The sequence below is a fragment of the Nannobrachium achirus genome (genome assembly GCF_963921795.1).
Source record: "Nannobrachium achirus genome assembly, chromosome: 20".
In the NCBI taxonomy this organism is placed as follows: domain Eukaryota; kingdom Metazoa; phylum Chordata; class Actinopteri; order Myctophiformes; family Myctophidae; genus Nannobrachium; species Nannobrachium achirus.
In genome coordinates this window covers 3444266-3471586 of record NC_137827.1, presented here as the reverse complement: position 1 = coordinate 3471586, position 27321 = coordinate 3444266, and the positions used below count along the sequence as shown (strand labels likewise).

The 27321-nt window shown below is 45.5% G+C and overlaps 3 protein-coding genes across 3 annotated transcripts; 1 reads left to right on the top strand and 2 right to left on the bottom strand.

The window, feature by feature from the left end:
- Positions 1-199: 199 nt before the first annotated feature.
- Positions 200-6248, bottom strand: LOC308305312 (E3 ubiquitin-protein ligase TRIM21-like; the record flags this gene model as incomplete). Its single annotated transcript, XM_080750088.1, has 2 exons — positions 200-1369; positions 5748-6248. The coding sequence occupies 2 exons, from the start codon at positions 6246-6248 to the stop codon at positions 200-202; spliced, it is 1671 nt and encodes a 556-aa protein (XP_080606214.1).
- Positions 6249-14365: 8117 nt separating this feature from the next.
- Positions 14366-15481, bottom strand: LOC308305499 (kelch domain-containing protein 3-like; the record flags this gene model as incomplete). The annotated part of the gene is made up of 1 exon (XM_080750295.1): positions 14366-15481. The coding sequence occupies one exon, from the start codon at positions 15479-15481 to the stop codon at positions 14366-14368; it is 1116 nt and encodes a 371-aa protein (XP_080606421.1).
- An 8117-nt stretch (positions 15482-23598) lies between these two features.
- Positions 23599-23982, top strand: LOC308305498 (proteasome assembly chaperone 3-like; the record flags this gene model as incomplete). Its single annotated transcript, XM_080750294.1, has 1 exon — positions 23599-23982. One exon carries the CDS (start codon positions 23599-23601, stop codon positions 23980-23982), a length of 384 nt encoding a protein of 127 aa, XP_080606420.1.
- Positions 23983-27321: the final 3339 nt, after the last annotated feature.

The following is a 27321-nucleotide window of genomic DNA, read 5'->3' as shown; positions in this document are numbered from 1 at the left end:
TCCTGGAGAATGTCACTATTCAAGCACCTGGAGGGATTTCAAGCACTTTTTTACCGATTCTTTGTGTATCATATTCATGCTCAACAAACAAACTGATAATGGCTTGATTTGAGGTGCCAGCTGGCTAAAAAACTAAATCCCCAACATTCTCATTTGTTGTCTTAAAATGACCCGTTTTCATGTCAAGCTGAGGATTCGTCTAATCTGTGTGATTGACAGGAGAGATGATCAGAGGGGTAGAGTTTGCACCATCATAATTAGGATGAGGACTGAAGTATGGGTAGAGTTTCTCAGTGAAGGTGCAGCCAGTGAAAGAGTAGAGATGAACTCTGGCCTCCACATCATAAAAGGAGACCAGACCCTCCTCATAATCCACAAACACTCCCACTTTCTGGAGCTCCTCTCTTACTGGGAGGAGGACATCAGGGCCAGCAGCCGCCCAGTACCCATTCACATTCTTCAACCATATGGACCAGTAACCGTTGTTGGGGCTCAGCGTGACGAATACTTTCCTGTTGATGGACTCTCTGGCCACTCCTAAACTCCAGTCAGTCTTCCCTTTAACCTGAACCTCATAGTAAAACCTTCCTGAAGAGAAGCCTTGTTTTCCCAAGACACAGACACACGAAGAGAATCTCTCTTTGTTTCCTGGTAGATTCCTGTTGATGCCGCCATCCTTCACTTGTTTTCCGTCCTCAGACAGGATGAGTTTGCGCTGTGCTGTGAGAGGGTCCAGAGTCACTTCCACTGCATATTGCTGGACCCTCCTCAGCTCAACATCACGCAGCTTCCTCTCCATCTCTTGACTGATTGTCTTCTTCAGCTGAGCAACCACTTTCCTCAAAGTCCCCACATATGAGTTCCATTGTCCTGTCCAGTCCTGTTTCCAGTCCTTTTTCGAGTCCTTTGACCAGTCCTTGATGGGTGGAGGGGTGTTGATGGATGTGAAGTTCTGTAGGAGGTGGAGGTGGTCTTCAGTGTGTGAGAACTGTTTCAGCTCAGAGCTTTTCTTCTCTAACTGAGTGATTTCCTGATGAAGCTCTTTGATGAAGCCTTCAGCCTGTTTCTCTGTTGTTTTCTGCTTCTCTTCAATTAAACCAATGACTTCAGCCTGGCTTCTCTCAATACAGCTGATCAGAGCAGTGAAGACCTGCACACTCTCTACTATCTCTCTGTCTGCATGCTTCTTACTGAGCTCTACTGAGTGTTGGACCTTCTGAATCTTCACGTGTCTCTTCTGGATCATCTCCTGAACTTCAGCCTCTGTCTTCCCCAGCTCAGCCTTCCTACCTTCACATTCTTCTTTCAGAGATACAATGTGATGTGACCTGTGGTCTGACTCAGTGCAGAACTGACAAACACACACGTGGTCAGTGTGACGGTTCCCTCATTAGGAGGATATACTGTAGGCCTGTAGGCCGTAGGGTTTGATATATTGGTCACTCCTTGGTTATAGTTATTTGCTTTGTATTCATTTGTTGTTTTCCTTCCCATATGACTGGGGAGCAGCATCGTTAAGACTGATTGGTGTGCACCTGGGCCCGGTCCACACCTATAAAAGCCTGCTTCCCCAGTCCTCTCCCAGCTCTCCTCACTCCAGCTCCTCTCCCACCATTCCCCTTATTTGTTATTTCTGTTAGCACATGCAACACTCACACACTACATCTCTCACTCATCCATACATGCATTTCACTACTGACTTGACTGACTTCCACACCTCACTCTTCATTTTGGTATGTTTTCTTAACTTTGATTATTTAAATAAATTGTTTAAACTTTGTTTTGACTGCGTCTCCCCCAGTTTTTGTTATGTTCCATGTAAACCCTAGACCAGGAACATAACAAGTGGGGGCTCTCGCCGGTAATTTTTGACTTTTTATGCAGTGAGTTTGGAGAATCAAGTGATTCTCCCTTCTGCATTTGTTTGGTAGTGCTGCGCCGCAATGGTAGAGTCAATTGGCTAAATTCTGCAATAGTAGAGTCAATTGGCTAATTTGGGCGTCGGTTAATGGCTCGTTGGCGCTGTGGTTTTGTGAAAGCAGTGTCTTCAATTGGGAATCATTCCGGGGGTTCCTTTGTCCTGTTTGATCAACAGTCTGGTGAGTACAGAAAGCGCTGCTATGCTTTTTGGTCTGGACTTTAAGTTTGGGGAGATGCAGTTAACTTTTTGGGTTGAATTTAATTTGAGTTTCATTGGTTAAGTTGCATTAAGTATTTGGTTGAGTTTGGTGGGGAGGTTTTTCCTGGTTTATTGTGCTGCTAAAGTGAAAGTTAAAGAGTTTCCTGGCTGGTTTTAATTCATTTTTCATACAAGTGTCCCTGTGAGGTGCGTTTTTTATTTTTCAGCTACTGGGGTTAAAATAATGCAAGTCGTTTAGGCCCGGGTGGTTTAGGTGCACGGGGCGGCTGGAGATTGCGGGTGCGTACCGGTGTGTGCGTACCCCGTCTCGGGAGCGCAGCCAGGTGGTGTACGCAGGTCGCCAGCTAGTGGTTGCCTTTCCTACCCCTGGGTTAAGCTAGGCCTTTGCGGTGGCCTTCATGTGCATAAATACCCACCGTTAACCAGCACATCCAGTCGGGTGGAGTTAGCGGGGTGGTTTAAATAGTGGGGCACTTGTATTTTGTTTTGTTTGCCAGCGGGGGAATCTGTTAAAGCGCACGTGAGCCAGGATGGTTACAGTAGATGAATTTGTAGATTCTCCTTCTGAGGAACTGTTAAGTCAGTGCACCAAAGACCAATTACTTAAAATAGCAGAAAACTATAACATTGAAATTGGGCCAGTTGACAAGAGATTAAAGGAGACTTTATTTCAAGTGTTGAGAGAGAATTTATTTGAGAAAGATGTTCCTGTTCATGAGGGACTACTGTCTACTCCAACAAAGTCAGTGGTCACAGCGGTGGCGCCGCCGTTTGTGATGCCTGTAGTGTCACCAGGTTTGAATTTCGAACAACAAAAAGAGTTAATTTTGTTGCAAGCTAAATTACAAGCAGATCAGGAAAAGGTGAGGCTAGACACACAGTGTGCTCAAGAAAGAGTGAGACTAGAAACTCAGTATGCAATTGAAAAAATGAAACATGATACTGAACAAGCTAAAATACAGGTTGAGCAGAACAAGTTAGATTTGATAAGGGATGGTAAGATGGAACCTGCTGCACAAGTATCTCCTAGACCTGCAGATCAGTCCGAGGGGTCGTTTGACATAAATGGAAATCTCCGTCTGGTGCCCAAGTTTTCAGAACGGGATCCAGAGAAATTTTTTGTAATGTTTGAGCGGGTGGCTGACCTGCGTAAATGGCCTGATTCGGCGCGCACACTGCTGTTACAGTGCGTCTTAACCGGCAGGGCGCAAGAGGTTTTTTCGGCAATGAGTGTGGCTGACAGTCAAAAATATTCCCGTGTTAAAGCAACGGTGCTTAAAGCCTACGAGCTCGTCCCCGAGGCATACCGCCAGCGGTTCAGGTTTTCTAAGAAACATGACAAGCAGTGTCATTTGGAATTTGCACGTGATTTAACTACGTCTTTTAACCGCTGGTGCAACGCCTCGGAGGTAACAGAGCTTGAAGAGTTGTGTGACTTGATGATTTTGGAGCAGTTTAAAAATTCTGTTCCTGCTCGAGTGGCGACGTATATTAATGAGCAGAAAGCGCGCACTGCTGCAGACGCGGCAGCGCTCGCTGATGATTTTGTCCTGACGCACCGTGAAGAGTTTAATGCGGGAGGTGGCAATCATGCTGCCAATGAGTCACATGGCCGATATGATAAACCTCATCCTGTCGAAGCTAAAAGTAACAGCAGTGGTAATGTGCGTGAGTCGGAAAAGGTCTGCAATCATTGTCATAGGAGGGGCCACTGGAGATCAGATTGTTTTAAGTTGAACGGTTACCCAAAGACTGACAATTTTAATGCAGGTGATCGGCAACCAAAAGGGGCTGGCATGTCCGCTCCAGTTCATCCGGTGTCCACTTGTGTTACACCACATTTCGGTCAAAATAAAGATGCAGTAGTTGCAGCAGTAGATTCTTACCGTCCATTTATCATGAAGGGTTCTGTCTCTTTGGTGCAAGGTGGGGAAGAAGTGCCCGTAACTATTCTGAGAGACACAGGGGCTTTTGACTCATTTATTCAGGCTGGTGTTCTTCCTTTGACTAATGTTTCTGACACTGGTGACAAAGTGCATATCCGGGGCATAGACATGAACATACTGTTGGTTCCCTTGCATAAAGTGATGCTTAAATGTGAATTGTTCCAGGGAGAAGCAAAGCTTGCTGTGCGCCCAGCACTGCCGGTTCCAGGGGTGACGGTCATCCTGGGTAACGACCTGGTTGGTGCTCGGGTGTGGGCAGAGGGTCCACCACCGGCAATGGTGACATCCGTTCCCCTGGTGACGGGGGAAGCGAATAAAAGTGACCGTGACTGTCCAAAGGTCAAAGTATCTGAGAAGTTTCAAAGTATCAAAACTGACAAGCCTAAAGAAAAGTTGGCATTAGTTCAGGATAAGATAAAACCGGTGTCTGGCGTTAAAGCTGAGTGCCGGGTCTTTAGTCCAGGAGACCAGGTCCTGGCTTTACTTCCATTGGTTACTTCACCATTTCATAGAATTTCAAAGTTTTCTGGTCCACACAAGGTGGTGAAAAAGGTCTCAGAGCAAAGTTACATGATCTCAACACCCAATCGTCAGAATTCCACCCAACTGTGCAATGTAAATTTGCTCAAGAAATATTGTCACTAAACCCAGTTATTTTCCACTCTCCAGATTCTCCATTTAGGCTCAGTGGGTCCTTCTTTTGTCCTGTCATCATCCCAAGGTCTTCATTGATCAGTTGCTGGGGTGATGGCCTGCAGGGGGGGTTAGCCATTGGAGGAGCAAGTGGTTGGGTTTGGTAATACAGTGCTGGTGTTCATTTGGGATTCTGTTTTTTATACGTTATTATTACTACTTACCAGTGTCATGTTAAAGATTTAAATGGGGTTATATAGCACCTCTAATTCTAGAGTTTGGAGACCCAAAAATGTTTGCATGACCTGTGTTATTCTTTTACCCTAAGATGTCTCCTGGGTTTTCTCCATTTTAGGCCATCATGTTTGTCATCTCTTAAAAGTGCTCCTGTGTACAAAGGCTGCTGAGGTGGTGGGCAGGATGGTGTGGCGGGGTGGAGTTAAAAGTGGATATAGGGGATAAATAGTACAGGTAGTATGTATACAACATTTAAAGTACAATATTCAAAGTAACAGGGTGTCCGGTGATCCCCTTGGGACCCCGTCTTTATGGGGGGGGGTGTGACGGTTCCCTCATTAGGAGGATATACTGTAGGCCTGTAGGCCGTAGGGTTTGATATATTGGTCACTCCTTGGTTATAGTTATTTGCTTTGTATTCATTTGTTGTTTTCCTTCCCATATGACTGGGGAGCAGCATCGTTAAGACTGATTGGTGTGCACCTGGGCCCGGTCCACACCTATAAAAGCCTGCTTCCCCAGTCCTCTCCCAGCTCTCCTCACTCCAGCTCCTCTCCCACCATTCCCCTTATTTGTTATTTCTGTTAGTACATGCAACACTCACACACTACATCTCTCACTCATCCATACATGCATTTCACTACTGACTTGACTGACTTCCACACCTCACTCTTCATTTTGGTATGTTTTCTTAACTTTGATTATTTAAATAAATTGTTTAAACTTTGTTTTGACTGCGTCTCCCCCAGTTTTTGTTATGTTCCATGTAAACCCTAGACCAGGAACATAACATCAGTCTTACAGAACAGCTCCAGAGGTCGCTCATGTTTCTTACACATAACGTCTTCCAGGTTCTTCACGGGGTCGATTAGTTTGTGTCGCCTTAAAGCCGCGATTCTCTGATGAGGCTCCAGGTGAGTCTGGCAGTAGGAGACCAGACACACCAGGCAGGACTTCAAGGCTTTGAGCTTGGTCTCGGTACAGACGTCACAGGACACTTCATCTGGTGTGGCAGGTTCTTGGTTTGTGTTGGAACTTTGTTTCAGCTGCTTCAACTGCCTGAACTGATCAGCCATCTCAGAGAGGACTTTATTGACGGAGAACTGTGGCCTCGTCTGGAAGGTTTCTTTACACAGTGGACACTGACACGCGTCAGCGCCGTCCCAGTGCTGTGAGATGCAGGTGTTGCAGTAGTTGTGTCCACAGGGAGTGGTGATAGGATCGGTGAACACATCCAGACAGATGGAACACAGGAACTGCACTTCAGACAGCAGACTGCTGGCAGACGCCATTTCTGCACTGAGAATCAAAGTGAACATATTTGATTAGATAGGCCTATATTTAAAAAAAGAAAAACAATCACTTGAAGGATAAAAGACAATTGACAGTAAAATATTATGGGCTCTATTTTGATTGTCTTAAGTACTAGCTCTTGTCTTATGCCTTAACTATACTGTCTCCGACCACCAAACTTTTCATCGGAAAGGTCCAGTTCAACTACAAATTACATCGCTCGCATCCTCTGAAAAGCATTACCCTGAGTTTGGAAAGCTGCACGTCGGAAAGTCGGAACTCTCGAAATTTTTGCATGGACAGACCTTTAAGTTAAGGCATAAGAGCTGGCATTTAAGACAATCAAAATGCAGCCCTTAGGCCCTCTGTCATAAAACTATTGAAACAAATAAAAGTCATGAAAATGAAAAATGAAGTAATACATGCAAATAAAATACAAATACCTTACATCCTTTTGTTCAAATAATAGACAAAAAAAAAAAAAAAAAACTGTAGACACGCCTTACACTAAACAGGACTGTTTATTTTGAGTGATTCATTCACGTTAATCATTAATCATGACATAGCATGTGTGGGTCTGTGTATTAAAAGCATTTGCATTCTTTGATGTCTAATAGTGCACGTGCCGGCACACATAGACATCAGTAAAAGTAAAAAGTGGTGGTATTTAATTATCTCTGGCCTCGCTGGTTTGTTCGAAACACTTCCTCTATTGGCACAAATGTGTCTCCATTTTGGGTTAATGATAAACTTGACATTAATGATTCATCACCAGGTTGGAGGTAGAGAGTGTAGTGGTTCTGACAAAACCTGTCACTTCCGTTTCAAATGGTATCCTTTGATTGGCTGCTGACGTTTGGACTTTGATCAGAAATGTCACGTGCACCGCGCAGGCGCACACTTCTGTTTTCTGTGTGTCTGACCGTGCGACCGGGCATCGTGCTCAGACAGATGGCGTCAGTTCAGCAAAAGCTAGGGTATGGCAAAGATGGGAGTCCTCATGGAAAAGAGGCATTACATTTTGTATAACACGGTTCTATTGTGAAAATAGCAGGTCTACATGCTCACAACGCCTCGCGCTGCGAGGCGTTGTGAGCATGTAGATCGGCTATTTTCACGATGTCTGAAAAAAAAAATATATAGTTTTGTCAGTTTTTTAGCATGTAGATCGGCTATTTTCACGATGTCTGAAAAAAAAAATATATAGTTTTGTCAGTTTTTTACACGGGTTTCTACGGTTTCTTGAGCTGGATATGGCAGCCTGGAACGGTTGTTCACAATTAACAACAAAAAATGCGTTGCACCTGTGCAGCTGACCTTCGGAACCTGGGAATATACCATTCTGTCAAGATGGGGAGGATAAAAGCGTGGAGAATATAATTATAATACCTTGTTAAAGTGACCATTGTTACATTTTGCATTTGTAGTTATTTTGATGTAATTTAACATAACCAGCACAGATAGACAAAGAGACATCCATGGATTTATATTTAAAAGTAACTTTTATTCTCCCCCCCTGGACCCAGGGTATGGCAGCTGCATACCCCTGCCATACCCAATTGACGCCCCTATGCTCAGACACGTGGTGGGAAGTAGGGATGGGACGATAAGCGATATTATCGTTTATCGTGATAAAAAACTGCCACGATAATCGTACCTTGGAGATTTAATTTATCGCCATATTGTCCTCCGTCATGCACTGGGATCAATTCACTTTTTTATTTGCCGAGCTGCATATCCGGTACCACTTAAACCCTCTATTGGTAAAAGGTACTTAGAAATGTCTTTGCCAAAAAATTGCCGATTTACAAGCTCACAGCGCTTCGCTTTGCGACGCGTTGTGAGCTTGTAGATCTGCTATTTTTTGGCAAACGTTCCGCCCCAGGATAATGGATTTTGATTATCGTGATATTATCGTAAATCGCGATTTCTTTTGACACAATAATCGGGATATAACATTTTCATATCGTCCCATCCCTGGTGGGAAGTTCAGAAATCCATAGTCTCGTGACATCATCGCTTGACAGATTTTTTTTAAACAATATTTTTGAAAAAAATATGTTTGATTTATATTTATATTGATTTAGCCTCGCTTTAAAGTTGTAGTTCACCCCCAAAATATTTTTTTTTCTATTGATTACTCACCCCACGGAGACTTGAGTTCAATAATGTCTTTTTTGTATTTGTTGCATTCCTAAGATTATAGTAAATGTACCCCCATTGATTCCGGATGGGGACCCAAATGGATTTGGGTCCCCAACCGGAATCAATGGGGGTACATTTCTTGCAATCACATTTTTGTCTTAGGACTGCAACAAAAAACCCAGAATATTATTGAACTCAAGTCTCCACGGCATGAGTAATCAATTGGAAAAAAAAAGTCATTTTGGGGGTGAACTACTCCTTTAACATTGCAACTTTTCAGGAATAGAAAGCATGCATTTTCTATTAGCTTGGATTCCCCATCGATGATGTCACAAGACTATGGATTTCTGAACTTCCCACAGCTCTCCTAAGAGACTTGGACCCAGTAGATTTTTTTTTTTTTTTGCAATTTTATTATGAACATTAGTGAGGACATATGAAGATAGGTTGAAACGTGGTGAAGTAATCCTTTAAGTAAATGTAAATGTACTTAGTTAGGCCTACTTTACACCACTGCTTTTTTATAAACCCTGCACTGGTGTGAACTCTGCTATCCACGTGACTCAGAGCTGGATTAAAGGAGTAGTTCACCCCAAAATGACTTTTTTTCTATTGATTACTCATGCCATGGAGACTAGAGTTCAATAATATGTTTTATTTTTTGTCACATTCCTAAGACATAAATGTGATAACAATACATTTACCCCCATTCATTTCGGATGGGGACCCGTTTCGAAACGGGTCACCATCCGGAATCAATGGGGGTAAATTTACTAAAATCAAATTTTTGTCTTAAGGTGCCTCCACACCGAAAATACAACAGGAGACTTGTTCAAACTGTTCACAGACTGCAAAGAACTGCAAAGAACTGCAAAAAACTAAGCACATTGAATTTTCCAGCCGACTGTATGCCGACTGTAATTACTGTACAGTTTTGCGCATGCGCACTGTGTTGCCATATCGGCTCGTTACAAGCGACTTTGATCCTGTTTTCCTATAATGTTGCTAGTTGTGGGTTACTTGTTTGGGCATGTTTCTGAATTGTAGTTGCTTATTTGGCCTTGCTTTCAACATTCTTTTCGAAAATAGCTAATGTAATAGAGCTCAATAGGTGAAACTGGACGCTTCTTTAGGCCTTGTTTTCATAGACCTGGTCGCTTGTTTAACTCACAGAATCTGGCAACCGGGGAGCACAAGCGGAGATGCTTCCTGTCCGGTGATTTCTTCTCCTCACAACAAAACAACACACATCACTATTAATAGCGTTGCCTTGGAGTTGATTAGTATAGGAAATTGAGAGTTGAGATTGTGAATATGCTATTTTATGCTATGTGCAACGGGAAAATGTCTCTGGCTTATTTAGGCTTGATTTTGCTGCAGCAGTAGCAAACTAATGGTCCATTACAACTCGCTACAATTCACCGACGTCGAGGGGCGACTCAACAAAACTGAGCAAGTCCAGTCTTCCAGTTTACCGTCGATAGCGTTCCCGACCCGCTGCCGAAAACCTACAGATGAGCTCCCGTTCGGCAACAGACGCTTTCCGCCGCTATCCGCCGCCGATTCGGCCACGAATCTGTTTGGTTAAAAGTGGCCTTAAGGAATGTGACAAAAACCAAAAAACATTATTGAACTCTACTCTCAATGGCATGAGTAATCAATAGAAAAAAAGTCATTTTGGGGTGAACTACTCCTTTAACGCCTCAGAGGGCCCCTGGGCACTGAAGCACCAAGGGGCCCCCGTGTGCGCGCAAAATGTTTTGTAGACATATGTAGGGATGTAGGTCCAATATAAAATCTGCAGCAGCAGTTGGCTCAGCACGGCCCGGTGGAGTTTTAATCAGTTGACTTGACTTTCATGAAATATTGTACAATCAGCACTTTTCAGCAGCATTCTCACAGCATTTGTTTCAGGGGGTGGTGGACATCATTTACTTCATTCTGAAATATATATATTAAAAAAATCAAACCTCGGTTCGAAGTGAAGCGGTGAATCTTAGTATAGAATTGTCTGGAGAGCCGGTATGACAGCCGGTATAATAGGTTTTAAAAAATATATATAAAAAATCCTGCTTGCTGGTCTCTTAGTTGTTTGTCAACTGCATCCTATAATTATTTCAGTTTCTGTTATCTTTGTGGCAATGTGGCCTACTACATTTTTCAACTTCTGCTAGATTTTCAATGTATTTACTCTTGTCTGCCTTAATGCTCCTTTTTACCATTCTGTATATTCTTATCGTGCCTTTGCTTTTGCTCTTATGCGGCTATTTGTCATTGCTGCAATAGGTGAGACCTATTGCATGTACAAGACAGATAAAACCTGAAGGCCAAATTATCATGTGAAGCTTGACCAATCCTCAAAGTATCCATTCATCTGACCGGGAGAGACACCGCACACATATTCTGGACGTACAGGACAGATAAAGCCTATTCATTCTGAACTGAAATGACCATATATGGACATGGGACACACATTTTGCTTTTTGAAAAAGCCTATTCATTCTGGACTGATATTTTGCACGTACGGGACAGGAAAAACCTGTTCATTCTGGCCTGGAGTGACCATATATGGACATGAGGTGACATACATTGTGTTTTTGAAAAACCCTGTTCATTCTGGACTGAGATCACCATATATGGTAATTAAACGGACATTCTGTTTTTGAAAAAGCCTGTTCATTCTGGACTAAAATCACCATATATGGGCGTGATACACACAAAGCCACTCATTGGAAGCGGTTTTCACCGCTTCAAAAAGGGCCCTTGATGCCCAGGGGCCCCTGGGCACTTGCCCAAAGTGGTAGATCCGGGACTGTGACTTACAACCATTTATCAAACTATGTTATTTATCTTTATAGTCATAGTTATGTTACTCGGGGGCAACATAGCTCAGGGGTAGAGAAACCGTTATTAGAGCACGAAGGGTTCCCAGTTCGAATCCGGGCTCCCCCTGAGTTAATGTCGAAGAGTCCTTGGGCAAGACTCTGAACCCCTAGTTGCTCCCGGTGAGCAGGTTGGTGCCTTGCATGGTTTCCTCCGCCACCGGTGTATGAATGTGTGTGAATGGGTGAATGTAATGCACAATCTATGTAAAGCGCCTTGGATAAAAGCGCTATATAAATGCACCAGCCAAGGTTCAAAACGAGCAACGTCGACACCAAATACTTAAAGTGCAGGTGCCATGATTTTCCCCTCTATAACAGTGGTTCTCAACCTGTGGGTCGGGACCCCCAGGGGGGTCCCCAAAATATTTTGGGGGGTCCCCAGATGATTATTAACCTAATGTGCAACATTGTTTTCTCACTCAACAGTAAACAAACGAACATAACGTTTAACTGTATAGAGGGTATCTATCTGCACATTTCTAAAGTGACAATTTAAGGACTTTTTAATACCTATAAAATGACAAATTAAACATTGGCCAAATTGTCAAATATTAGAGGCAGAAAACGCAAGGCGTTGTGAGCATGTAGATCGGCTATTTTCACAACAGAACCGTGTCATACAAAATGTAATGCCTCAACTCTTAGTGCTCGTCAGGGTGGGGGGGGGGGGGTCCCCAGTTAAAATGTGATTATTTGGGGGGTCGTGGCCTGAAAAGGTTGAGAACCACTGCTCTATAAAACATGAGTATCTATTATTATGATTATACTAGGAGGAAGGTTGGGTGAATGGTAATTAGGGGAGGGGTTGATTCGATGATGTAATAAGTATGGGTGTTTTTGGAACGGCACGTCTCTGACCCAGCAGGTGGCATCCTCCAGCTAAAAAAACAAATAAAAAGGGAATGCATAATTTCTCATAACAACCACACCAGGGGGTCTAATGAAGTACTGTCAACCTCCTAGACACATGAAAACCAGAAAAAGTACAAAACTATGGCATCACCTCTTTAAGCCCTTTCCCAATTGGGAGGTGGTACCCTTCAAAGAAGGGTAGGGTGTTGCACGTGTGCATGTAGGACACACGTTTTGCTGGTGAATTGGGACAGTACTGCTTAGTGTGGAGATGAGCTGAGGGCTTGGGACAGTATACTGCTTAGTGTGGAGATGAGCTGAGGGCTTGGGACAGTATACTGCTTAGTGTGGAGATGAGCTGAGGGCTTGGGACAGTATACTGCTTAGTGTGGAGATGAGCTGAGGGCTTGGGACAGTATACTGCTTAGTGTGGAGATGAGCTGAGGGCTTGGGACAGTACTGCTTAGTGCGGAGATGAGCTGAGGGCTTGGGACAGTATACTGCTTAGTGTGGAGATGAGCTGAGGGCTTGGGACAGTATACTGCTTAGTGTGGAGATGAGCTGAGGGCTTGGGACAGTACTGCTTAGTGTGGAGATGAGCTGAGGGCTTGGGACAGTACTGCTTAGTGTGGAGATGAGCTGAGGGCTTGGGACAGTATACTGCTTAGTGTGGAGATGAACTGAGGGCTTGGGACAGTACTGCTTAGTGTGGAGATGAGCTGAGGGCTTGGGACAGTATACTGCTTAGTGTGGAGATGAACTGAGGGCTTGGGACAGTATACTGCTTAGTGTGGAGATGAACTGAGGGCTTGGGACAGTATACTGCTTAGTGTGGAGATGAGCTGAGGGCTTGGGACAGTACTGCTTAGTGTGGAGATGAGCTGAGGGCTTGGGACAGTACTGCTTAGTGTGGAGATGAACTGAGGGCTTGGGACAGTATACTGCTTAGTGTGGAGATGAACTGAGGGCTTGGGACAGTATACTGCTTAGTGTGGAGATGAACTGAGGGCTTGGGACAGTGTACTGCTTAGTGCGGAGATGAGCTGATGGCTTGGGACAGTACTGCTTAGTGTGGAGATGAGCTGAGGGCTTGGGACAGTATACTGCTTAGTGCGGAGATCAGCTGAGGGCTTGCAAATGGAAAAAAACAAAGCCGAACGGCGGCCATTGCCATTTTCTCCGCTGTCAAACGTATTTCTTTGTGGCACAGAATTTACTTTAAGGATATTTTAGGATATAGTGTTTCATTGTTTGAATTTCATCTGTGTGGTCAATTCACCACGGCAGAGCCTATTTTTTGTCTTTAATCCTCGCCATTTGTAGATACCTTCGTACTCTCATATGCCTCAGTCTCCATAGACTTCCATGTAATTCATAGTGCACGGATCATGCACACCCATGCCTAGATCATGCACCACGTGTGTGTACATTGCTCACAGCTTTCAAACAAAAAAAATCCGAATGGAAATCCATTCAGGCATTCATGAACAAACAAAGATGGCTGCCATGTTTGAAAGATGGGGTTGCTATGGGGGTTAAACATGCAATTTCGCGATTGCTATCATGCCTACTACAATTTTTGGGGTCAAAATATTTTTTTTGAAAAAAATAAAAATGGAAATTCTCTGGACTATCGGGCCTGGCAGGGAATGAGTTAAGTACGTAAGGCATTAAGGTAAATGTATGAGTACGGATGAGCTCCGTGCTCACCATGCTCATACACATAAACACGCGTGTCATGTTTGGACCGCTCACTTCGAACGGGCGCAATTTTATTTATTTTGTATTCATTTATTAGTTCTGTTTTTCATTTGTGTTTTTGAAGCGGTGAAAGCCGCTTCCAAGGAGTGGCTTTGTGTGTCCCGTACCTGTCCCGTGCATCCCTGCGCTGTGATTGGTTAGTCCCGTACATGTCCCGTACATGTTTTTTTTTTAGGATTCCCATAGATTCTCAAGGAGTGAGAATGTCTGTTCCGTACATGTCCCGTGCATCCAGAATTGAGGATTGGTCAAGCTTCACATGACAATTTGGCCCTCCAGACAAAATCATTCATTCGTTCAGAATTCATAAAAATATAGAACTAAAGCACATAGAAAGTATAGATCTAGAACACAGAATGTATGGATCTAGAACACAGATTTCATAGCTCTAGAACACATAGAATGAAAATTCACCGCTTCACTTTGAACCGAGGTTTGATTTTTCTTTAACAGGCTGTGGTTTCCTCTTGTTTTCAGAGGGTCCGTCGTCGTTTTGCTTTTCTTTCCATCGGTCCTCCTTCCGGTTCCTCCGGTTCTTCCGGTCCTCTCGCTGCCAGTTCCCATCTGATGTTGTGCGGGAGTCCTGCCTGCTCCAGACCGTAGCGGATCACCGCCAGCTTGCAGACGGTGTTGAGACGAGGACGGATCTCCAACATGTGCAGGTGCCTGGACAGGAGTTCTCCCCCGCTGAGGACCACGCCGTGGCCCACCGTGCAACAGCGCGTGCGCATCGGAGACGGCCCTTTCCCCCGGGGCTTGATCCTCTTCCAGGACAGGCCTTCCGGGTTGAACTTCCAAAGATCCGACTTGAAGACCCACGTGTCGTTGAAGCGGCCGGCGGCTTGAACGCCGCCAAACACGTACAGCTCTCCGTCGTAGGCAAAGGCCGAATGGTCCCAGCGGTTCGGCGGGCGAGTCTGATGAGCATGAGGCGTGCACGGCTGCCATCTGTCAGTCTCGGTGTCAAACACCCTGATGGTGTTGTAGGAGAACTCGGAGTCCCGGCCCCCGAACACAAACATCTTTGTCCCGATGACGGTGGCAGAGTGAGATGATGTGGCGTGAGGCCGAGTGCCTGTGGTTTTAATCAAAGTCCAGACCATTGAGCTTGTGTCCAACTTGTAGAAATCAGGGCATACGTTCTCATCCTCTTGATCCTCGTAATCTTCGCATCCTCCAAAGACATACATGTCCTTCCCCAAGGCGCAAGCCGAGTGTTTCCACCTCCCGCCTGGAACAGCCCCGGAAACCCGAGTCGCGATCCATCGGTGGGTATCGACATTAAAAGCGTAGAGGACGTTGTTGCAAACCTCATCATCGTTTATTCCCCCCCAGATGTAGACGTGTTGACAGATCAGCACAGCCGTGTGGCTTTCAAGAAAGACGGCAACCTGACGTGTTTCCTTCAGCGGGGGCATCTTCTTCCAGCACAAAGTCACCGTGTTGAAGACAATCACGCGCATTTGATTCCTGTTGAAAACCTCCCCTCCAAAACAGTACAGCTCATGTCCCACGGCAACGGCGACGCGATCAGAGTGCGGATCGTCATCAGGGAGGCGGTCCTTGAGCTGAAAGGTCCACATCGACATTTTACACACCTGCACCGACTGTTGTGTCAAAGTGGATTAATTGAGAGTCGCTCTTTAAAAGAATGGGCTCCACGCACGTCTAACCTGTGGGGAGATATTCAGCACAAGTGAGTCTCGACGCGTTCATCCATCAATGCACCGCTAAACGTGTGTGTTACCACTAATGTTGGTTACAGCGTCACAAACATCGTGGAACGCTCGGCCAATCCGTGAAGCCGATGCGCTACTGTTCTCCCTAATATGGTGGCTACAGTCCTACACCCGGAGGCTTAACTCGGAGGGCGACTGACCAAACCGTCTCACATTAAGGGGTGTGTTTCTCTTAAGACCCCTTGATGGAACGAGACCAACGGCCATTGGGGAGAACTGAAAAACCTTGTACGGCTGAGTGACCCGAACGCGGGTCTGATGAGGAGGCAACGATTCTAGGCTTCCCTGATAGGTCAGTCAGACCCACAGCTTGACTGATTGGCTGGGCTTCACATAACGTTTGTGCCAAGGCTTTGCATGGCATTGCATTAATGAATTCCTTACCAGGAAATCTCTGTGTCTAACGTTTCAAATTCAATATCCCTAGGAGAATTTTTGACAGCTGCTGAAAGTTGACATTATTATACAGTAAATAATTTAAAAAAAGAATACACCAAAATTGCAAGTGCACGAAAAACACTCCTTGGGCTAAAACAGCCATAGACACTTTCCCAGGCGGGGTCCATAGACTAAAAATCAAACCTCGGTTCGTGAAGTGAAGCGGTGAATTTGTATTCTATGTGTATCAAACCTCGGTTCGTGAAGTGAAGCGGTGAATTTGTATTCTATGTGTTCTAGATCTATACTTTCTATGTGCTTTAGTTCTAGTTCTGAATGAATTAACGATTTTGTCTGGAGAGCCAAATTGTCATGTGAAGCTTGGCCAATCCTCAATTCTTCATTCTGGACATGCACGGGACAGACAAAACTAACCAATCACAGTGCAGGGATGCACGGGACAGGTACGGGACACACAAAGCCACACCTTGGAAGCTGCTTTCACCACTTCAAAAAATATAGACGGTGGGAACCCATTGGTTTCTATGCTGCGAAAAATGTTTTCCCTTATGGGTGTCGCCATCATGGTACCCATTACAACCCAAATAATGCTATTGGCTGCCAACGGTCACATGCAACCGCAGGGATACAAAGGACATTGTCTTGAGCTGGCCAAGGAGGAATGATCACAAGCCCCTCCTACAGCATACCCTGCTTTAAAGGAGTAGTTCACCCCCAAAATTACTTTTTTTCTATTGATTACTCAGGCCATGGAGAGTAGAGTTCAATAATATTTTTTGGTTTTTGTCACTTGAGTAAATTTACCCCCATTGATTCCGGATGGTGACCCGTTTCGAAACGGGTCACCATCCGGCATGCGCGCAGGGGGTAGGGGGGGACGGGGGGGATTAACACCTCCACTTTTTTTGGGTGGGGGGGATATCCCCTCTAGTGTTCAGGTCCAAGAAAAAGCCGCAAATATGATCGATTATACTGTACGTGTACACACTGAGTAGTTCTCATTTTAAGGCGTATTACTGCCCTCTAGAGGCACAGTCCCACCAGTGCAGTGCAGTCAGCTCAGCTCAGCTGTTCTGAATGAGTTTAATTAATGCAACGCGATAGTGACAAGCAGGCAGGCAGTGGCAGAAGGAGACCGTCATTGCAGGTGCTGGACCTGCTGCTGGTGTGTGTAGGCTAGTCTCACATCATTCTCAGTCAAAATGAAACGGTCAAAAAACCCAAAAACGATAACGTCGTTCTTTAAATCAAGCAACAATGTAAGTACCTTTGAACAGATGCATAATGGAAATGCAATTTCGTTTGTCAACACATTTTAAGTTACGTTTCCTCTTGTTACTGTGGGGGGGATACAGTAACAAGAAAAAAAATGCCTTGAAATCTGCGTAAAACAACTGTGTAATTCAGCTCAAGTGGAGGGGATATGTCCCCCCCTCCTCGGGGCAAAAGTGGGGGGGATATCACCAAAAGTGGGGGGGATACCCCAAAATTTTTCGCGCGCGCTATGCGCGCGCACATACCTCCCAGATGTGTCCCCTTCACTTTTAAAATGCCTCCTGCGCCCCTGCCATCCGGAATCAATGGGGGTAAATTTATTGTTATCACATTTTAGTCTTAGGAATGTGACAAAAACCAAAAAATATTATTGAACTCTACTCTCCATGGCCTGAGTAATCAATAGAAAAAAAAGTCATTTTGGGGGTGAACTACTCCTTTAACATCAATTATAACATAATAACTTGGACCATGTTTTCACATAACGCATATTATGGTGATTGAAACGAGGCTTTAAACTAGCGACAGGAACCATAAAGTACTTATGAAAACGTTTGTTAAGGTAAGAAAATCAAGTTGGGGGGAATGAATGGAACCCTATGGAGAAACCAGAACCGCGCAACTAGCAGCCAATCTAGCAGCCAATCATAGGAACTTTTAGTTCCGTGTTGGCTTCATTTTAACTCTTTTTGCGCCGATCCCGAACTAGTTCGGCTTTATTTCGGCCTTTTGATCTTCCGGGGTGCGGATCCCGAACTAGTTCGGCTTTTTATATAACATTATTTAAACACCCAGAGGCCTTACCGAAGCACCGGGCAAAATTTTCGAGCCGGCCGCCGGCCACGATTTGTTTACATCGGCCCGCGAGAGCGTCGCGCCGCCGATATTTGCCGTCCACTCCAATGCAATCCAGGATCTTTGGAGCTCATTTTCTCTGTTCTATGCCTTTCTATGAGGGGCGCAAGGTTTAATCACGGCTAAATCGCCGAAAATTGGGCTTCTAAAATGAGTGGTAGCCAAACTTCGAGCTAACTTTCATCCTGTTCCTGTTCATGACACCAAGGAAAGTGTTCAGGCGCGTTATGGCTGCGCACGGCTTGTGCATATACAGCGTATGTCTATGGTGGATTCTCTGGCCACTGGGCGCCCTCTAGTGGAGATTCCGGGCACTGGATGAGTTAAATGCGGACTACTGGCCCCCAGGTGGGGTCACATGACAGGCGGGGGGGGGGGGGGGGGGGGAATGATCGGACATCCAGAGGGAGTGGGACTACGTCAGGGGTCCTCAACAGGGGGTCCTCCAAATCTGTGTGACAGACTTTTTTTTCTCCTCTTTTATATTAACCACTTGAACTTTAGCCAAAAATAGCAGATCTACAAGCTCACAACGCCTCGCGCTGCCGATCTACAAGGCGTTGTGAGCTTGTAGATCGGCTATCTTCGGGAAAAAGAGGTTTGGTTTAGAGGGGGGGAAAAAGACCAGACTAAGTACAGAGTGAAAGGTCAAGTTTATTAAGTATTGACGGCTCAAGTGGTTAAATATCTGAAAACACACATTGACATGAATCCAAAATACACTGATGATTGTGCCGTCAAACAATGAAACTATATGGAATCCCTGCTTCATCTCTCTCTCTCAACTAAGGGGTCCTTGGCCTGAAAACGCTGAAGACCCCTGGACTACGTAAACAGTCCCACGCTGGGCTCTCGTAGGAGTGGCGCCGGAGGGGCCTGGAGCGGAGGACCGTCGTCCACTTCCAGGTCGGCTCTGATCAGGTCCGCTCCGTCGTCGGCGTCGACGTGCATGTCCTCTCCGATGTCCGCTTCGGCGTCCACTCTGATGTCCTCCCGAAAGTCCGCTCCGAAGCCCATGTCCACTCCGATGTCCGCTCCGATGCCGATGTCCTCTCTAATGTCCACTCCGATATCCGCTCCGATGCCGATGTCCTCGCTAACGTCCTCTCCGACGTCCACATCGAGCGTCCCGAAAACGCGCTCGCCTGCCGACTCGTCCAGATCCGGCCTCCTCCTCTGCGCCGCGACCTCCGCTCGCCCTGCACTCGGATCGTCGCGCGCCGCCGCGGACGACGTCGTCGTCGCCACCATGCCTTTGAGGACGTCTTTCATCTGCCGTACGGCGTCCAGGGAGGAGTCCTTGAGCGACAGGCCCAGCAGAACGGGCCTGGTGTCGCCCCCCGTCGCCTCCCGGGGGGACGCCACCGCAGACGCCGCCAGGTGTTTGGCAACGACGTGGGTCAGCGCCTCGTCCTTCCCCAGCAGGACCCTGGTGGAGAACACGGGGGAGACGGCGGCGTCGTTGGCCCGGGACTCGGGCGCCACCGATACCAACGTCCCCACCTTGCCGTACTGCGTGAGCACCGCGAACACGTAATTGCTGAATTCGGTGCAAACGATCTGCGTCGGGATTCCGTTGATGGTTTTCTCAGCCTGCTGCGTTCTAATCAGCGATCGGTTCAGAGACATGGCGATGTTTGGAAGAGGTGGAACAAAAAAGCAAATTAGGATGCTTTAAGTACCCAGAGTGGACACTAGGTTGCTTATCTCAGCCAATCGCGTGTGAGGTCAGAACATAATAACCATATATGGCTTTGCCATAAAACAAGGGTCTTCAACAGAGGGTCCGGGGACCCCTAAGGGGTCCTCAGAGTTACTACAGGGGGTCCTCCAAATCCTTTTGTGGTAGAAACCTTTTTCTCCTTTTTGAAGCGGTGAAAACCGCTTCCAATGAGTGGCTTTGTGTGTCCCACGCCCATATATGGTCATTTCAGTCCAGAATGAACAGTTTTTTTCAAAAACAAAATGTCTTTAACCTCATGTCCATATATGGTAATTTCAGTCCAGAATGAACAGGTTTTATCTGTCCCGTACGTCCAGAATATGTGTGTAGTGTCCGTCCCGGTCTGATGATTGGATACTTTGAGGATTGGTCAAGCTTCACATGACAATTCGGCCCTCCAGATAAAATCATTCATTCATTCAGAATATAAAGAATGTATAGATCACAGAGTTCATAACCCGAGAACACATAGAATAAAAGTTCACCGCTTCACTTCGAACCGAGGTTTGATTTTTTATATTAACCACTTGAATTCTAGCAACCATATTCTGAGAACTTTAGCCAAAAATAGCAGATATACAACGCCTCGCAGCGCGAGGCGTTGTGAGCTTGTAGATCGGCTATTTTCGGCAAAGATGGTTGGCGCGGAGGGGAAAAAGAGCAGACTAAGTACAGAGTGAAAGGTCAAATTATGTATTGACGATGCAAGTTGTTAAATATGTATCTGAAAACACAAATTGACATGAATCCAAAATACACTGAGGATTGTGCTGTCAAAGGATGACACTATGAACAGGTTGTGGGGGTCCCCGCTTCATCTCTCTCTCTCTAAAGGGTCCTTGGCCTGAAAACGCTGAAGACCCCTAGTTTAGCAGATGCCCTTATCCAGTTTGACTTACTATAAGCTAGGTAAACACAAGCCATTGAATGTAGAGACCAGTGTTGTACCCGAACGCGTTCAAAGAACGATCGTTCATGAACACGTTCATATTTTGGGCGAACGTGAACTGAACGTAATTGTTTTCGCTTGATGAACGATATTGTCGAACGCGGTCATTCTGACGCCCGTGAACGACGTTCGTCGGCGTTCGTCGGCCGTTCATGCGGCGGTCCGCGCCTCCGCGGTAGTCTGTCCTCTCCTCTCTCTTTTCATTCTGCTCCAATAGCACGCACTGCACGCAGCTCCTCGTGAACTAGTTCATTTTAGAAGTTCTGAACTTGAACTTGAACTAGTTCGTTTTTAAAGTGAACTTTCCCAACACTGGTAGAGACTGTGTAGTGCCACAGTAAAATAGCAAGTTGCCATGCCGTCTTACCAATTGAATTGTTCAAGTCAATGGGGAAAATGTATTCACAAATACATTAATGGCCATATATGGAGATCTCTGTCAGTTCCCATCCCTTTTATGCCCATATCTTGGAATGCCCATAGATGGACATAATGTGGCAGTCTCATGTGGTCTATGACGTCAGACATCTATGATGTCAGTCATCTCCATATTTGGTTTAAAGTCATTTTTATTTTTGCTTTTTACCATTCAAGTCAATGGAGAAAATGAATTTACGGATAAATGTATATGTCACGGTTAGATAGAAGAAACAGTCAGATCGAGAAACGGAGCACTCGTCGTGCGGCGCGGGGCGGAACAAGCGGTCGCTTTGAGCCACAACAACGTAGCGTCGGCAGGAATGATAGCGCCTCACCCCACGGAGGTTAGGGTTAGGGTTAGGCATAGTTTTACTGAGGTTAAGGTTAGGGTTAGAGTAAGGCATAGTAAGCTAATGGCTAAACACTGCCGAGCTAGGCTAGTAAATAAAGAAAGAGAGTCGCAAACGAGTGACGTCAGCGCCTACACTAGTGAATGGCTGTTGTCGCCATCTGGTGGTGATTGGTGTGTGGTGAACGACAAAACAAGCGCTCTTACCACGATCTGACTGAGTTACCCAAACTGACTGTAACATATATAAATTAAACTACCGGTATACAGTATAGGCCTATCTCTTAGCAACTAAATTCTTATGACATTCAGGGTGGCTTGCACCAAGAGGGATTAAATAAATCTTAGTTTAGGGTTAATCATGGTTTTGTTGATCTAGGATTTATTTTAAATCGAGGTGTGTTGCACCACTTAAATTTAAGCATTGCTTAACAAATCGGTGTTTAAATCCTTAACCTGTGATTAAATCCTTAAACTGCGATTATTTCATGGATTAAATGTCCTCCATCTTGGATTTGCGATGTCACACTGGAATAAACTATTCTCTTGAGCCTAATATCATTAACGTTACTTTTTTATTTACTTCGGGGAGAATGTGGGCAGGCCTATCACCTTCTATGTTAAGAAGAGCGCCTGCAGCCAAAAAATACTTAATTTTATAACGCTCCGTCATACGACGTTGGCGCTTGCTACAGCGCGGTGCGGCGCGGCGATGCGATGCGCGGCTATCCTCCTGTGAGGGAAGCAAAGAAATACACCACAGTGTGATAGTTTTGTCAATTATGAAGCGATTTCGAAAATTAAAACGTCTCCATATTGGTTGGGAAGTCCACTTCCATGACAACTGACTGTAGGCCTATTATGTCCCCGTAAATATTTAAATGTTCGCTATTTTAAAATAGCCGATGTACAAGGATGTATTGAAGACAACAATATGATGAAATGTTTGTTTTCAGCTGTGAAACGCTGTCCGCAGCTTACAGTTGCAAGCCTGCAGGGCAGGGCTTGCTGTGAGGCTTCCCTCACAGGAGGGGGACCCCCATTCATGTCAATGGCATGTTTGCATTTAAACCACCTCTACAGCAGGTTTAAAATTAATCCCTTACTGATGTTTAAATCAAAGTTTAAAGTAGTGGTGCAACAGGATTAACAGTAATCCAGGTTTACAGTGAAAATTCAAACCAAGATTAAAAGGATGGTTTAAAACTAAACCTGATTAATGAAAACTAGGTTTAAGGTTTGGTGCAAGCTGATTAAAAGATAAACCTTGATTTAAACCAGTTTAAGGCTTAAACCGTGTTGGTGCAAGCCGCCCTCAGTCGACTAAACCTAGAATTGCACTCTATCGAGGTGCCAAGTTGCACCTTGTGTGCCAGCAGAGTGTGCCATGAGGTGTGCCCTGCTGGCCTCATTAATGAAGACATTACCAGGAAGGCTCTTTTATACCAAACTCTGCTGACATCACCGGTGGCATCACCAGGAATGCTGGTCCCTCATTGGCTGTTAATGATGACGTTGCCAGAGACGCCGGTCCCTGATTGGGCTATACGGTCTTCAACAAGAGGAGACACCGACGACTCAAATATATGACTAAATCTAAAGTACATTTTGCCCCAAAAACTATGACTAAAACTAAAGGTCAAAATCAACACACTGTTGTCAACAGGGGCGTCACACCAAATTCTGGGCCCTGGGTACAAGGATTCACTGCGGGCCCCCCCATGTTAACTATTGATTTCCTACCCCTTGTGACGCCCCTGGTGGTCAACCTTCACCCTGACTGGATATTAATATTTCCCATCACCACACGTAATGCATACGTAATCCATACGTCACAGTTACATCACAGCTCTGAGACCAGTCTGGGTTCTTATAGCGTAGTCCACTGGTCAGCCTCATTTGCTTTGAGATTATGAATTCACAAGTGTGAGAGATACACGCAGAAAGAAACACGCTCGTTAGGCTCGTTTTGACCAGTTTTTTCCCCCCACAACGCTATGAATCCCAAAGTTCTTCTCATCAGATCAAAATCGCAGGAGAGGAAAATCAACGACAACTCCACGCAGTTTGTGTGCAACGAATTCGACGACTACATATTCATAGTCATCACGCAGAATGCTAAGATCGGGACGCTGGTGTCGGTCAAGCCTGTGCTCAAGAGCGACGGCACGCCCTCGCCGTGGTTCATTCACGACGTGCTGCTGGGAAAAGAGGACCCCAAGGCGGTCGAGATTGCAAAGGACATGGCGCAGTTTGCGGTGCGAGAGGCCGGCAAGATTCCAGTCCTGTTGGGACTGTCACTGAAGGACACCGCCAAAGAGTCCATAGAAATACTGAAAGGTCATCTCAAAAGTCTGCTCAATTCATGGCTGAAGAAATGACAGAGAGCCCGTCATACCGCATGGGCTTCTAATGTCCTTGCCACTAAGTTCCCTGTCCGATGTCCGGCCACGCCAGAACCACGTTAGTTTGTTTTATATTGATCTCTTTTAGAACGTATATATAATCTCCGGGGTAGAGCCTCTGCTCCTTCACTTGGAAAGGAGCCAGTTTAGGTGTGGTTCGGGCATCTTTAGTACGGATGCCTCCCGAGCGTCTCCCTAGGGAGGTCCTCGATGCGCGTCCCACTGGGAGGCCGACCGAGGGCCAGATGGGAGGGATTACGTCTCCACACTGGCCTGGGAACACCTCAGGATCCCCCAGGAGAAGGCTGCTAAGGAGAGGCAAGTCTGGGGCTCTCTGCTGGAACTGTTGCCACCACGACCAATTCCTGGATATTGAAGATGGATGGATGGACTTTATAATCCCGCTGTGGACATTATACTTCAGCTTCACCCCAGCTGATGAGATGGTTACGAGTGAAGCGCACTCAGGGAGGAGGGGAGAAAAGTAAGGGGCCGTTTTGGGACACCTACGCAGAGGATGCAGGATGTGAATGTCTGATGACCAAGACGTGTTGATGATGCTGGTAATGAATTGTGGAGTAATGCACCGGTCTGGAGGGTTGAGAACCGGCGGTTGGTTTCACGGAAGTGAAACTAGTTTTAGCACCCTCATCTGGAGAGAGAGGAGAAGAGCACTACAGGTGTGATGTGTTCGGGTTAGCATTGGTTGAGTTAGACACGTGATTTAGTAAGAAGATAGTAGACGGAGCTTCCGATTAACGTTCTTATCAACGTACGTGACGAAGGCAGAGGGATATTTGGACAGCTAGAGGAGAGGGAGGGGGTGTACGGATGAAGAGGACCGAATCCTAACAAAATACAAAGAGGACTTAGCCGTCGAGTGAATTGAAAGTAGGAGAATATGAATATGTTTAACAGAGCGATTTTCTCTGAACTTTAGCAACGGTTATTTTTTCCAATGACATAGTTAATGACGGCCATATCCGTTTTTTTGTTTTTGTTTCGAAATGCCTTCGGGTTGTATTAGGTCTTGCAAGTCTTTTGTGATAAGAAGTTAGGGAGTCTGTTATGTTTCCCTAGTCCCGTGTTCTCTCGAACCGTAAACCTAACCTTACCCTCCAGCCCTGCCTCCCTTGCTAGACTGATGGAACGCCATGCTTGAGATGATTGAACGATGATTGAAAGATTCTTCCAACAAACTTGATCGTGCTCGTGTTTTTGTGCTCGTTTTGACCCAACATTTTATTTGCTTTTTCCGAAGCAGTGACCCATCTCTTCCCGCCATAATCTGAAAACCCACCTCTTCTGACTCCACCTCCAAGTCAGCCCGTAGCACTAGACCTATGACCACCGCAATGTTTTTGTTCTACTCGCTCTTGGTTTTTTTCTTGACCACCATTCTTGACAGCAATGCTAGGTTGCTTGTTTACCTTGTATATCTTATTAATTTCAATGCACAGATTGTTAGTATAGCGGTTGCTATATGCAACCAGACTATTGTTCTAGGTCTGAGAACCTTTTCATTCAACCTTTTTGAGTGGCTGTGCGTGTGTCTGTAGCCACTTTTCCTCAGCGTTTTGCCATAGCAATGTGTTTTCCTCAGCATTTTGCCATAGCAATATGTGTGTGTGCATAGCCATATTACATCATATTACATCACCAATTATCTGTAGCCACTTTTCCTCAGCGTTTTGCCATAGCAATATGTGTGTGTGTAGCCATATTAATTACATCACCAATTACATCCTAGACCTATCTGTAGCCACTTTTCCTCAGTTTTGCCATAGCAATGAGTTTTCCTCAGCGTTTTGCCATAGCAATGTGCGTGTGTGTGTGTGTAGCCTGTATTACATCACCAATTACCAATTGAAGATGTTATGCAAGCACGACCACTGCTCACTTCACATTGGGTGTGATTTTTTTCCTTTAAACTTCACGTCACCTAAAGTGGTAGAATCTCGATATTTCAAAACCTATGTATTTATGTCAGTGGTGCTCAAACTTTTTTCATGTGTAGGAACCCCAAAATTATATGTATTTGGCCACGGACCCCCATCTCAAAGTATTTAGTTCCAGGGACCCCCAGAAGCAAACCTATCTCTGGAACCGAGAGGGCGTGGTGCCTGGCGTCGAGCTGTTTGGATGGGCAGTCGTCCAGAACCGCCGTTATAGGCATTCTAGTCCGACTTTTTGCTAAGCGCTCCTACATGAATGAATGAATGAATGACCGTCATTTATACAGCACACAAATGCAGTGCTTTACAGAGGAGATACACAGTGAAAAAAGTAAGTGAGCTCTACAGTAGCAGAGAAAACACAAATCAATAAAAGAGAATAAATTAAAAAATACCAATCTATAACAGAGAATACAGAAGAACAAAAGAACAGTAAAATCAGGGATTCCTATAAGTGACCAAAGGCCTGTCTGAAAAGGTGTGTTTTCAGATGCCTCTTAAATGAAGCCTCTGAGGGGGGGCGTTTTTAGGTCCAGGGGAGGGCAGGGGACCTCAAGGAGGTGCTTATCTGCGGATCTGAGTGAGCGAGTGGTAGGTTTGGGACGGATCATTTCTGTGATGAAGGGCTGGGCCATGAATTGCTCTTAAAAGTAAAAGTGGATCTGGTTGTGTCCCACGTGACCGCATCTGTCTCTCTAGGTCGTCCTCAGACGAGCCTTCCATCGTCGCTTCCAGTCATCCCGGTTCTCCGTACATCTGGCCAGCTCGTTGGTACTTTGTGCTCCTACATCTTTCTTGAGTACATCCACGTATGTTATTGTGGGATGTCCTCGTGACCGGTGCCCATGTGTTGGTTCCCACAGCACCAGTTTGCTGGCAGGAAGCTCCTGGTGTCTTTGGCAGTGTCTTGCTAGTCTCATTCTTCTGGCAGCAATTTTCTCGCTCACCCTTGGTATTCCCTCATACAGGCTCTTGTTGGTAACATGTGCACTCGTACTGCACGCAGCATTCTAGTATAGCACCTGTCAAGAGACGTATGTATGTCCCGCGCCATCCCACATTGGCCAAGATTCGCGGGACCCTTAATGAAACCAGTAAGACACCTAAGGGGCGAGGTCCTGCCATGTCTTGGCCATCTGGCGACGTAAATCGCACCAGTTACCCATATATGGAGACCCCTGGTACCCATACACAATATGGAGATACATGTATGGAGATATTGCTGCGAGACCCCAAACATGCTTACTCAGTTATTCGTCATGTGAAAGTCCTATGGCGTATATGACATCTGACATCATCATACATACAATCCCTTTTATGCCAATATATGCCCATATATGGAGATCCCTGTCTCCATATA